This window comes from Vombatus ursinus, unplaced genomic scaffold (genome assembly GCF_900497805.2).
Source record: "Vombatus ursinus unplaced genomic scaffold, bare-nosed wombat genome assembly UNPS02014821.1, whole genome shotgun sequence".
NCBI classification, from domain to species: Eukaryota; Metazoa; Chordata; class Mammalia; order Diprotodontia; family Vombatidae; genus Vombatus; species Vombatus ursinus.
The window spans coordinates 86,680-100,924 of NW_020954599.1; the positions used below are offsets into that span (position 1 = coordinate 86,680).

The following is a 14,245-nucleotide window of genomic DNA, read 5'->3' on the forward strand; positions in this document are numbered from 1 at the left end:
ATGCAAATTAAACTTAAGATTGTATCATATGTACATTTTTTGGAAAGTCAGTTATTAAACATTTATGAGCATATGCCTGACTAAAGGGTATTATTATAGCTATAGTAATGGGTTTCCAAATATTGATTCACATTGGATGCAACTTAAAACTGGTCATTGTTGGGGGCAGCTAGGTGGCGAAGTGGATAGAACACTAGTCCTGAAGTCGGGAGTACCTGAGTTCAAATCCAGTCTCAGAACAAACATTTGACACTTACTAGCTGTGTGACTCTGGGCAAGTCACTTAATCCCAATTGCCTAAAAACAAAAAACAAAAAAAAACTGGTCATTGTCATCCCAGACTGTTATCAGTAAATAAATTAATCCAAAGCATTTATTCCAAAATACAAAGGAGTTAGGATTATAACCAAGAATAATATACCCATCAAAACTGAAAGTAATCCTTCAGAGGAAAAAAAATGATATTTAATGAAAGAGGAATTCCAATCATTCCTGGTGAAAAGGCCAGAGATGAACGGAACGTTTGACATTCAAGCTCAAAAGCAGCATGAAAAGGTAAACAGGGAAGCAAAATCATAAAGGAGAATTACAAAAATTTCAACAGGAGGAAGGGATGATAAGGACCTTCTAGTCATATAGAAAAAAAGACATGGGGGTAAGAAAACACAGTATGAAAAGAGGGAACAGTGGGGGGTCCAGTTTGGCTGCAGACTGGATGTGTAGGAGTGATGGGATGGTGGATAGAGCACTGGAGTCAGAAGCAAGACAACCTGAGTACAAACCCTGCCTCAGACACTTCTGAACTATGTGACCCTGGGCAAGTCATTAACTTCTTTGGGCCTCAGTTTCTTCATCTGTAAAAAGAGAAGATTGTACTCAATATGTCTGTTCAGATCTCAAATCTACCACTCTATAATTTATGATCCTAAGTAATGTGAATTAAACCCAGAACTGTGTAGGGCCTTGAATGACCTGCTCAAGCACTTGATCTTTATTTAACATAAATAGGTAACAGGAAGTCATTCAAAGTCTTTGAGAAGAGGGGTAACATGAACATTCCCAGGAATATGAATAGAAAACCATGACCAGGAGACCCATGTGCTCCATCTAGTGCTTCTCCTGGGCAATCAATTAGCTTCTTGTCTTGTCTGGAGAAGATGGAAGGAATATTCTTACACTACTGTCAACTGATATGTGATGGATATTTCTGTGTTCATTGCTTGGATGGTATACTGAAATTTACTTGATTCATCGAGTTGGCCTCATTGTTCAAGCATCATTATTATCTTTGTTTTTCCTTCACAGAGTATAAAACCAGAGACCATATTCCTTTATTAGTAGAGGATTACATGAAAAAGAAAATTGATGTGAACTCACTGATAACCCATAGCCTGCCTTTCGTCAAAATTAATGAAGGGTTTGAGCTCCTCCGATCAGGACAATGGTGAGAGCTTTGTTTGGTCATCTTTGTGCCTGATATTTACATGGGAAAAAATATCACAGTGAAAATGAGGAATCCCCTCTCACAAGATCCTAAATGAGTTAGAAATAGGTGGAGAAGGTGGCCCTGAGGAAGGAATTAGGCAATGTGGCATCCACTACTAACCTCACTACTCCTTAGCCATGTGATGTAACAAAGCTTGTCCTTTCATTTCTCTGTACCTCAGTTTTATCATTTAATATAAAGTAGACATAATAACACCTATCTGACTTCAGATAGGTTCTTGCAAAGATCAAATGAGTAAATAAAAATGAAAACTTGAAATTAAACATGCTATTTAGGTCTCTAATATGATTGATATTGGTGTTGCAAGTCTAAAAGTATAAGTACACACATTTAAAATTGCAATTTAGATATGTTAAAGTATGCAGTGTTGGGATTCTCTCAGTTCTGAAATTATTTTCAGGCTGTTTGCAGAGAGAAGAGGTTGGAAAGGTAGGGTGGCACTAGATTACGAAAGATCTTAAATGCCAGGCAGAGAAGTGGGAACTTTATTCAGTAGGCAATAGTGAGCCAAAGATTTATGAGGAGTTAAGTGAGCAGACTTACGCATCACTCAGTAGGCTTATTGGAGAGTGGATTGGAAGGAGAAGTTAATTTTGATTCCAGCTGAATTCCCTGGGTTCATATTCAAAGAAGAGTTTTTGTTTCATCTTTTCTGAAATGTGCTGGGACTTTTTCATGCATGCATACATGGATGAAGGATAGGTAGGCTGTCCAGAAGAGGTGAGATGGAGTGCATTCCAGGCAGAGGGAATCCCATTTTACCTTTTGGAAAGAACTGTGGCCCTATCTTGAGAACTTTTTTCTGAAAATCTTATGCAGTCCCATCTAGTCATTATATTATTCAAGGGACCTAAAGCATTCATGGAAAGCCTTCCTGTGGGCTACGTAGGTTTACCAAAATCAGTTGACATCCATATTATTAAGTTTATTCCTAATTAAGCCATGGTGATGGCTTCCATCCCAATGGAAGCAAGCTATTTTTTTTGGTCCACATCTACTGATTTCATCATTGTAGGGAATGCCTAGAGTAGCACAGACAAGCAGCTTAAGGACTCATCAGTAACTTACAGTCTTAGTGTGTTGCTTAGGCCACTGAGTGGTTAGTTAAATGGTTTGCCCATGATCACATAGATAAAATGTGTCCAAGGCAGCAAACAATCATCTAATCTCAGAGGGAAGGCATTAGCAGTAAGGGGGTCCCAGAAAGGCTTCTTTCACAGGGTGAGATTTTAGCTGGGGATTTTAACTTGAAGGGAGTCAGGGAAGCCAGGAGGAAGAGATGAGAAGAGAGAACTCCAGAGTTGGAGGACAGCCAGTGAAAAATCGTAGCATTGGGAGATGGAATGTCTTATAAGACGAACAACAAAGAGGCCAGAGTTTCTGGACTATAGAGTATGTGGGAGGGAGCACAGCATAAGAAGACTAGCAAGGTAGGAAGGGGACGGGTTATGTAATCCTTTAAATGCCAGAGGGTTTTTATTTTGATCCTAGAGTTAATAGGAAGCCATTAGGGTTCGTTGAATAAAGAAGTGATATGATCAGACCTGCATTTTGTGTAGATCACTTTGATAGCTGAAGGGAGAATGGACTAGTATGGGATAACACTGGATGAAGGCAGGTCAACCAGCAGGCTATTGCAACAGTCCAGGCAAGAGGTGATGAGGGCAGGAATATGCAAGAAGTGTCACAAAGGCAGAATTGACAGAACTTGGCAACAGATTGGATGGAGGAGGTTGGTGGGAGGGAGAGGAGTCAAGGGTGATGCCTACACATACAAGCCCGGGTAACCAAAAGGATGATGGTATCCTCAACAGTAATAGGGAAGTTGGGAAGAGAAGGGGAATTTGGAAGGAGAGATACTGAGCTCAGTTTGGGATGTGTTAAAATGCTCAGGATATCCAATCTGAAGTGCCCAATAGGCAATGGCAGACTCAAGACTGGAGGTGTAAAGATAGGGTAGGGCTGGAGAAGAGGGTTTGAGAATCATCTGCTCAGCATCAATGACTTGAACTCAGATCTTTCTGACTCCGAGATCTGCCCTCATGTCACTGCACTATACTGCCTCTTAGGGACTAATTGGAATCTTCCCATGTCAAACCTCTGAGATCACATAGTCTAATTCCTTTATTTTACATGAAGTAGGTAGTGAGTTGTAGTAGAAAAAGTGTTGAAGTGAGAAACTGAAGATCTGGGTTCAAATTCTGGCTTAAACACTTCCTTGCTACGTGATATGAACAAGTCACTATAATGTCTCTGGGCCTCCATTGCATCATCACTAAAATGGGGAGAATATAAATCCTATTTACATCACAGAGAAAGAAAATGCTTTGAAGATGTAGATGTAAACAATTACAAACGTAAATGTAAACAATTGTTTTTGCACTTCTGTGTTTCAGCATTCGCTGTGTCCTAATATTTTGAGATCCTAGTGGATGAAAGGGGAATGGAAATCCAAGGAGACATCCTTCTTTGCTACAGTGTCAGTGTCTCGGGGCCTTCATATAGATCAAGACTGAGGTTGGAAACTTGGTACATCCTAGAACAGTGGAAATGGAATAAAATATTTCTGAACATTTTGCTATTAAAGATATTTGTTTTAACTCTGCATATAAAGATCACTCGTGGCTTAAAAGAGAAAAAAAACATGGGAGTTCAGTTCTAAATAAGTTGGATATTCCTTCTGTCTAATTGTATCAACCTAAGTTGATACTCTTCTATAAAGAGAGGTTCCTACCAATTTAAAAATACTAAGGCCCATCCTTAAGTTAGTGTGAACTCTGAGCTATCTCACAAGGACTGCACTTGCATTTTCAGATCTTGACTGGGGTAGTTTTAAGGCCAAAGCAAAGCCTTTTCTCCTCATCTTTTTGCTGAGCCTGTACTCTTATATCAGATTGCCCACTGTCTTGGGGAGTGGGGATAGAGAGAAATTTGAAACTCAAAATTTTACAGAAATACACGTAATTGGAAAAAAAAATACTAACGAAAAAAAGAAGAATCCTGTGTTTTCACTTGTCCAATGACACTTCCTGCCAGTCCAGATTCTGAGGATTTTCCTGAAGTTGCAGCTGGCTGATCTATCTCCCCAGTCTCATCCTATGAGAAAGAAGCAGAGACCTCACCTCTCTTTCTCTCTGGTATGGAGGAGTTTCTCTAAAATTCTAGCCTAGTTACTCCTAGTAAGATGGTGATACCTCTGCTAGCACTTCAAAAAGTCTCACTTGTCAACAAGACATTTCTGGGACAACTTGGCCACCCAGTGCTCACCTACTCTGTTCACCTTTCCCCCGTCTGGCATAGGGTGAGATTTCACCACTGCCATGACATTCCAGCTCCCACCTTTGTACAGGCTTTCCCCCATTCCCTCCATACTACTGGCTCTTAGAATCTCTTGTTCCCTTCAAGGCTCACTTCAAACAGTATCACCTTCTAGAAGCCTTTCCTCATTACCCTATCTGCTAGTGCCCACCCCCCACTCCATCAATGTGCACTTATTCTGCATGTATTCAGTGTTTCCTTATCTTTGACTAGATTGGTATCCCAAAGCTGAATTCAAGTTTCTTGAGAGCAGAACTATGTCATTCTTACAATTTGTATGTTCAGGGCCCATCATTGTGCCTTAGCACTTTATAAACAATGGTTAGCTGATTATTTTTAGGACAAAAAATAATCATTGAAGAGTTCATAAAGTGTTCAAAGAATTGTGGTGGGAGAACCAATCTGAAGTCAACTTTTAATATGCAAAACTAATTCAAAATGCTATATTCAAGGTGCTGAGAATGCAAAGACAAAAACATTAATTCCTGCAATGTGGGTAGATATGAGTAAATCAAAATATGTACAAAATAAATATAAAGTAATTAGGTGGAGGAGTAACAGCACTAAAAGAATATCTCAAAGCCAGAGATATATCATCAAGCTAAGTACTAAAATCATTGAGTCTATTACATCTGTGAATAATAATAACAGCAATAACAACTATAACAATAGCATTTCTATAGCACTTTAAGGTTTACAAAACACTTCACAAATATTTTCTCATTTTACCCACATGATAATCTTGGGAGTTGAGTGCCATTATTAACTATTACTATATCACTACTCTCACCACAGAGGGATTTTATTTTAATAGCAAACTTATTTGGATTGACAATTAAGTTGCACAAAAAAGTTTGAGAAGAGAAGGGAGGGAAGACATGTAGCAAGTTTTTCTAATGAAGGTTTCATTTCCAAGATATATAAGAAATTGATTCAAATTTATAAGAATAAGAATGATTTCCCTATTAACAAATCATCAAATGATATAAACAGGCAGATTTTAAAGGAAGAAACATAAACAATATGAAAAAATCTTGCAGATCGCTAATAATTAGAGAAACTCAAACTAATGGAACTCAGAAGTTCTGCCTACACGTCAGATTGCCAAAAATGATAAATGTTGAAGTGACTGCAAGAAAATGGGCACATTGAAGCACTTTTGGTGGAGCGACAAATTAATCCAGCCATGCTAAATATCAGTTTATAATTAGGCCACAAAAGTTACTAAATTATGCATACCTTTTGACCCAGAAAATTTCTACTAGGGGTCCACCCAGAAAAAAAAAAAAGTTTAAAAAAAGAAGAAAAGGACTTACATGTACAAAAATATTCATACCAACTTATTTTTTTGAAGTAGCAAAAAATTGTAAACTAATGGGGTTTCCATTAATTGGAGAATAGCTGAAAAAAAATATGCTATGTTAATGTAACAGAATCCTATTATGAGAAATAAGGGAATGACTTCAAAGAAACCTGAGGTTTGCTTGAACTGATATTGAGCAAAATGAGCAGAATCAGGATAATAATTTATACAATAACAATAATTTTGTAAACACAAGCAATTCAGAAAGACTTCAGAAGTCTGCTCAAAGCAATGACAAACCACAATAAACAGAGGAGACATGATGAAACATGCTGCCCACCTCCCAGGAGAAGAGATGGACTCAAGATACGGAAGGGGAGGCTGATACTATAAGCAAACTGGGAGAGCAAGGAATAGTTTACCTGTCAGATTTGTGGAGAAGGGAAGAATTTATGACCAAACAGGAGATAAAGACCATTAAGAAATTTAAAATGGATAATTTTAATTACATCAAATTGAAAAAGTTTTGCACAAACAAAGCCAACGCAACCAAGATTAGGATGGAAGCAGAAAGCTGAGAAACAATTTTTACAGCCAGTGCCTCTGACAAAGGTCTCATTTCTAAAATATAGAGAACTGATCAAATTTATAAGAATACAAGTCCATTTCCCAACTGATAAATGGTCAAAGGATATGAACAGACAGTTTTTGGATGAAGAAATTAAAGCTATCTGTAGTCACATGAAAAAATGCTCTAAATCACTGTTGATTAGAGAATTGCAAATCCAAACAATTCTGAGGTACCATGTCACACCTATCAGATTGGCTAATATTACAAAACAGGAAAATTATAAATGTTAGAGAAATTATGGGAAAATTGGAACACTAATGCATTGTTGGTGGAGTTGTGAAATGATCCAACCATTTTAAAGAGCAATTTGTAACTATGTCCAAAGAGTTAAAAAAATTCTGCATACCCTTTGACCCAGCAATACCATTTCTAGGTCTGTATCCCAAAGAGATCATACAAATGGGAAAAGGACCCACATGTACAAAAATATTTATAGCAACTCTTTTTGTGGTAGCAGAGAATTGGAAATTGAGGGGATGCCCATCAATTGGGGAATGGCTGAACAAGTTGTGGTATATGAATGTAATGGAATACTATTGAGCTATAAGAAATGATGAGGAGGAGGACTTCAGAAAAACCTGGAAGGACTTATATGAACTGATGCTGAATGAAGTAAGCAGAACCAGGAGAACATTGTACACAGTAACGGTCACATTGTGTGATGATTGACTTTGATAGGCTTAGCTCTTCTCAGCAATGCAAGGATCTAAGACAACTCCAAAAGACTCATGATGGAATATGCTATCCACATCCAGAGAAAGAACTTTGAGTTCAGAACTAAATAGTCTAAATGCAGATCCAAGAATATTATTTGCTTTCTCTTTTTTTGTTGTTTCTTCTTTCTTGTGGTTCCTCCCATCAGTTCTAATTCTTCTTTACAATATGTCTAATATGAAAATATGTTTAATAAGAATGCATATGTAACACACTCAATTGGTATGGAAATCTATCTTACCCTACAGGAAAATGGGGGGAAGGATATAAAAGGGGGGATGATAGAAGGGAGGGCAGATTGGAGGAGGGAGGTAATCAAAAGCAAATACTTCTGAGAAGGAACAGGGTCAAAAGAGAGAATAGAATAAATAGGGGGTGGGATAGGATGAAGGGACATATAGTTAGTTTTTCATAGCATGACTATTATGGAAGTGTTTTGCATGACTACACATGTATAACCTATATCAAGATGCTTATCATGTTAAAGAGGGTGGGTAGGAAGGGAGGAAGGGAGAGAATTAGGAACCCAAAGCTTTAAAAAACAAATGTTAAAAATTGTTTTTACATGCAACTGGGAAATAAGATATACAGGCAATGGGGTATAGAAATCTATCCTGCCCTACAGGAAAATAGAAGGAAGAGGGGATAAGTGAAGGGGGGAGGGTGATAGAAGGGAGGTCAGGTTGGGGAAAGGGGTATTCAGAATGCATGTCGTCTTGGGGTGGGGGAAGGGTGAGATGGGGAGAATATTTGGAACTCAAAATCTTGTGGAAATAAATGTTGAAAACTAAAATAAATTTTTTTAAAAAGAATGTATATTTAGAGCCTATATTAGATAACATGCCGTCTTGGGGGGGGGCAGAAAAAATTTAAAACTCAAAAGCTTATGGAAGTGAATGTTGAAAAGTAAAAGTAATTAATTACTTATATTTTTAAAAAGGTACAGAAGGAGACATATATTTTGGATATGGGTAAGGATAAAATTTGTTTTGCTTGATGATGCATATTTGTTCCAAGAGTTTTGTTTTTCTTTTTTTTCAACTGGGGGAAAGACATAAGGAAGAAAAAAATTAGTGTTTACTAAAAACTCATTAAGTTAGATTTAATTTCATTGAACTTATGTTGAGTAGTCATAAGTATTCATATTGAGTATTCATAATTCATATTGAGTATTCACAAATTACTTTCCATTCAGCCAGTCATCATTTTTAAGCACCTACTATGTTACAGGCATTGTGTTAAGCACTGAGGATACAAAGAAAGGCAAAAAAAAAATAGCCCCAGCTCTCAAGGAACTCACTATCTAATAAGAGAGAGAAAATGCTAACCATTACATACAAACAATATATATACAGGATAAATGGGTAATAATCAACAAGAGGAGGGCAGTAGAATTAAAGAAGATCAGGAAAGGCTTCCTATAAAAGGTAGAATTTTAACTGGTGCTTGAAGGGAAACCAGGAGGCAGAGATGAAGAGACCATTCCATGCATGGGAGACAGCCAGTGAAAATTCCAGCTCTTTTTAAATAAATAGAACTGATCATATGCATTCTCAGAAACTTAAGAATTAGCAGAATTCACTGCAAAGCTTGACAGCTTTAGAGTCTTAAGATCATCCCAACTCACAGCCAAAAAGTGGTGAGCTAAAAACAAGAAGTAAGGGGCAGTTATGTGGTGCAGTGGATACAGCACCAGTCCTGGAATCAGGAGGACCTGAGTTCCAATCTGGCCTCAGATCAGACACTTGACACTTACTAGCTGTGTGATCCTGGGCAAGTCACTTAACCCCAATTGCCTCATCAAAAAAAAAAAAAAAGTGCTACCCAGGTGGAAAAAATGTTGTGGACTCCTATAAATCATTGACTAGTGAAGTGGTTAAAGAAATTCTAAATAAACTCTACTAGCACTTTAAAGAGTTCCAAACTTGGAAATAAGAAGATGACCGTCAGTAATGGTTATAGGTTAGAGCACCCATGTACCCATAGCTATACCTACAGGATTGAGGATTCAAGCCATCCCTGTAGGAGTCTGGGGTCCAAAGATAACCTTAAGAGGGATATATGGGAACTGGGACAAATCATGTTGTGTGTGCTCCTCAAACATGTTTATCCAAGTGAAATTTTATTACAATGAACCCAGGTACTTTTGGAGGGACAAAGAAGTCCCAACATGATAGCTGACAGAATAGCAAAGGGGGAAGGGGGATGGAGAAATTTTATCCTCTCTGATTGTGTGGTTATGGACCTCAGGTTTTTTGTTAGCAACATCTGAAAAAGCCAATTCCTCTACCTCCTCAGGCCACCCCCAGGAACCACTAGTCCGAGAAGTGAAGGGGAACCCCAAAGTATAGAGGGGAAAAGGTCGTGGCCCTAACAAGATAAATTCATAGTTTATGGGTTTATGAGTGTGGCCATCATGCTCTGAAGGTCTAAAGCTGATACAATACCTAGGCTCCAGAAGCACATGTTTATTAATGGAAGCCCACCCTCATAATCTCTTGAACTGCAGCCACCTAATACAGAGAAAGCTTGTAACAAGGAGTAGAGCAGAAAAAAAGTCAGTGAGAGGCACAGCCAAGATGGCAGAGTAAAGGCAGAGACTCATCTGAGCTCTCCCCCAAACTCAAATAACTTTAAAAATGACCCTAAACAAATTCTAGAGCAGCAGAACCCACAAAAGGTGGAGTGAAACAATATTCTAGCCCAAGACAACTTGGAAGATCGGCAGGACAGGTCTGTTGCACCAGGGTCACAGATGAGCTCAGTCCAGTGTAGGCCATGCCAACACAGACCAGGCGAGCAATCCCAGAGCATGCCTCGTAGGGACTGAATCACTGGCAGCAGTGACAATTTTCAGACCTCTCAGCCCACAGACACCAAAGACAACTGAGAAGCTTGTCTGGAAAGGTCTGCCACATCTGTGTGAGAGTGGAGCAAAGTCCAGTGCAGGCTGTACCAGCACAGCCACAGCCAAAGCAAACCAGGAGCAGGGCTTGGGAGTGACTGAATCAGCATCAGTAATGGCAGTGGCAGGGGGTGCCTCCAGAGATCTCAACTCGCAGATAGCTGGGGGATCGAACAACTGGGCACAAGGAGATTACAAGGGTCTTTTTGCTAGCACTGAGACAGTGTTTTGGCCATACTCAGATCCAGGTCCTGCGCGGCATTCCCAAGGAGAGAAGGAGCGCTAGCATAGCAGAGCTTGCCGCCACTGTGGAAGGGGGACCATCCTCTCAGTTCCAAGGCAGAAAAGAGTGTTTGTGGTAGCCCATGGACCAAAGGACAGGGAAGAAATGAAAAGTCACAGGTCTCTTGAAGTATCTCTGAAAACAACTGCACAAAATCCTTAAAGCTTAGGACAGTGAGCCCTCCACCCTGGAAGCAGAGTCCTACTTTAACAAAGAGTTAAAAGTCAAATAATTGGCTGGAAAAATGAGCAAACAACAGGAAAAAAACCTCTGACTATAGAAAGTTACTATAGTGACAAGGAAGATCAAAACATACAACCAGAAGAAGACAACAAAGTCAAAGTTCCTACATCCAAAGCCTACAAGAAAAACTATGAATTGGTCTCAGGCCACAGAAGAGCTGAAAAAGGATTTTGAAAATCAAGTAAGAAAGGTAGAGGAAAAATTGGGAAGAAAAATGGAAGAAAATCATGAAAAACAAGTCAACAACTTGGTAAAGAAGACACACAAAAAAAAAATACTGAAGGAAATAACACCTTAAAAAATAGACTAACCCAAATAGCAAAAAAGGTCTAAGAAGCCAATGAGGAGAAAAATGTCTTAAAAAGCAGAATTGGTCAAATGGAAAAGGAGGTACAAAAGCTCACTGAGGAAAATAATTCCTTAAAAATTAGAATGGAGCAAATGGAAGCTAATGACTTTATGAGAAATCAAGAAACAATAAAACAAAACCCAAAGAATGAAAAAAATAAAAGGCATTTGGGAAAACAACTAACCTGGAAAATAGATCCAAGAGAGATCTTTAAAAATTATTGAACTACCTGAAAGCCATGATCAAAAAAAGAGCCTAGACATCATCTTTCAATATATTACTGCCCTGATATTCTAGAACCAGAGGGTAAAATAGAAATTGAAAGAATCCACCATTCACCTCCTGAAAGAGATCCTAAAAAAGGAAAACTGCCCAGAATATTATAGCCAAATTCCAGAGTTCCCAGGCCAAGAAGAAAATACTACAAGCAATCAGAAAGAAACAAGGAGTAAAGCCCAATTTTTGAAATACTCATTAACTCCTTGGCTCTGCCTACAAATCTTGGGAGAATGATCATGAAAGAAACCAACCCAGCCCAAAGGTAATGCAGGATGATGTGGTCAGTGAGAAAAAAGCTGGCTCTGAATGTGAGGGGGAAGACCAAATAGTGCCCTGAGCCTACTGTACCCTTTCTTAAGCTGTCCTAGCTCCATTGGCTGGGCACGTTTCCTACTCCTCTCCCCTTAACATTCAAAACCAACTCTTCTGAGTCATATACAACATTGGCTTCTTCTTCATTAAGTCTCAGCAATACTGGTCTTCTACTTATACCTTTTGCAATCTTAACTATGTGTTAATCCAGCAAAATCCTCTCCCCTTAATTACTGCCTGCCTTAGCCCTAATTATTAATGAAATACTCTAAGGCCATACACTAAGAAGGCAATATAGCATAGTAGAAAGATCATTATCTCTGAAATCAAAGGGCCTTGGTGCAAAAGTCCACATGGGAGGTAAGAGGTTTCCCCTCACTGGAGATCTAAAATTAAAAAGCCTGTCAACCATGGCATCATAGATCTTTCGCTAGAAGGGACCTCAGAGACCAGCTATTTCAACCCTCTCATTTAAAGATGAGGAAACCAAGGCACAGGGAAGCTAAGTGATGTAACAGGAGGGAGCATGTCATTAACATGTCATGCTCACAGGAGAGATATAGACAGTAAGTTACTACCTGTGTATCCTTAGCTTTCCTCTCCAATAAGGGGAAATTTGACCACCTCCCAATGGTAACTTATCCCGCATTTGGAGAGCTCTAATTATTGAAGAGTTTTTCCTTATATCAAGTCTAATTCTGCTTATCTGCAACTTCCATTCACTGTCTCTAACTCCATTCCCTGGAAATAAGTAGAACCGGTCTAATTTTACTTCCAGATGACAGCCCTAGAAACATTTAAAGATGACTATCACCACCTCAGTCTTTCTTTTTGCCCCCAATCAACAATCAATAAATATTTATAAGTGTCATTACCATGTTCCAGGCACTGTGTTAAGTGCTAGGCATACAAAAAGAAAAGCAAAGGACAGTTTCTGATCTCAAGGAACTTGTAATCTAACACCCCAGTTCCTTAAATTGACTCTCCTATGGTGTGGTCTACAGTCTTCATTCCGACCCTGATGACCTTCTTCTTGATGGGCTTCAGTTTTTCGGTATCCTTTTGTGTCACCTAGAATTTAACCCTATTGTGGCATTCAAAAGACCACACACTGGTTAGCAGGTACATTGTTCAAAGTTTATTGTTTACAACTACATGGCTGGGAAAATCACTCTTTCCATGTGGGGAATGAAAGAAGATCCAACAAACTCATATTCAGTCCACAAAACCTCAGATCTTATTTTTGGATAAACTTTTATTAGTGAATCCCTCCTTCATCCTGTATTTGTCAAGTTAAGTTCTGCACCCAAATGCAGAATTTTTCATTCATCCCTATTAAAATTTATCCTTTCAATCCAGCCCATCATTCTAACTTGTTGAGATCTTTTTGATTCCTAACTGTTATCCAGACTTTTATCTGTTACTCCCAACTTTTTCACATGCAAATATGAAAAAAATTTCCTCACTGGCTTCATCTACTTCACTATGTTTTTAAGAATGTTAAACAGCACAGGCTATTTCATGAGAACCACTTCAAGTTGGCATAGACTTTGTAGTGATTGCTTTCAGTGCCTGTTTTTTCAATCAGTTCTTGAAACATAGACATATTTACATGGACTCAAATCCCACATCAGACACTTACTAACTAGGAACAAATTATTTAACTTTTCTGAGCTTCGGTTTTCTCATTTGTAAAATGTTGTGGGTTTGCCCTTCATTCTTGAAGAGGACCATGACATCAGGGAGATGATGACATGACTTGCAATTGAATTTGATTTGAGTGAGGGAATGTGCAAAGTCACCAGCCTCACTTTCTCCTTCAGAGCCATCTGGGTCCAGTGGCCAGATATCTATAAGGACAACTGCAGATGGCCTAGGATGCAGTGGCTTATACAGAGAGAACCTTGTACTCAGCAACAGCAATATTGTTTGATAAAGAATTGTGAATGACTGAACTATTCTCAGCAATACAATGATCCAAGACAATCTCAAAGGACTAATGATGAAGCATACTGTCTGTCTCCATATTGTTTGAATACAGACTGAAGCATGCTATTTTTCATTTTCTTTCATTCTTTCTCTTCTATTCAAGTCTTCTTTATACAAAATGACTAATGTGAAATTGTTTTACATGATCACACATGTATCACATATTTTGATTGCTTACTGTCTCAGAGAGGGTGGTGGGAGGAAGGGATAGAATTTGGAACTAAAATTTTTTTTAAATGTTGAAAAAATTGTTTCAACATGTACTGGGGGGAAATTACATATATGCATATATATATATTATAATAGCCCCATAGACATTATGAAAGAAATCTCATCATCATGCTCACCAGCTCCACTACAAACTTATGTTGTCTTTCCTCAACTGGGCTCTCATTGCTTCACAATAATGATT

At 38.5% G+C, this 14,245-nt stretch overlaps 1 protein-coding gene across 1 annotated transcript in view; it reads left to right on the forward strand.

The window, feature by feature from the left end:
* Positions 1–4,073, forward strand: part of LOC114024503 (alcohol dehydrogenase 1-like) — a 24,531-nt gene extending 20,458 nt beyond the window's left edge. Inside the window, exons 9-10 of the mRNA XM_027837516.1 lie at positions 1,306–1,444; positions 3,904–4,073. Coding sequence (XP_027693317.1) covers positions 1,306–1,444; positions 3,904–3,928 — 164 coding nt within the window. The 3' untranslated portion in view covers positions 3,929–4,073. The remainder of the gene's footprint in view (positions 1–1,305; positions 1,445–3,903) is intronic.
* The last annotated feature ends 10,172 nt before the right edge of the window (positions 4,074–14,245 follow it).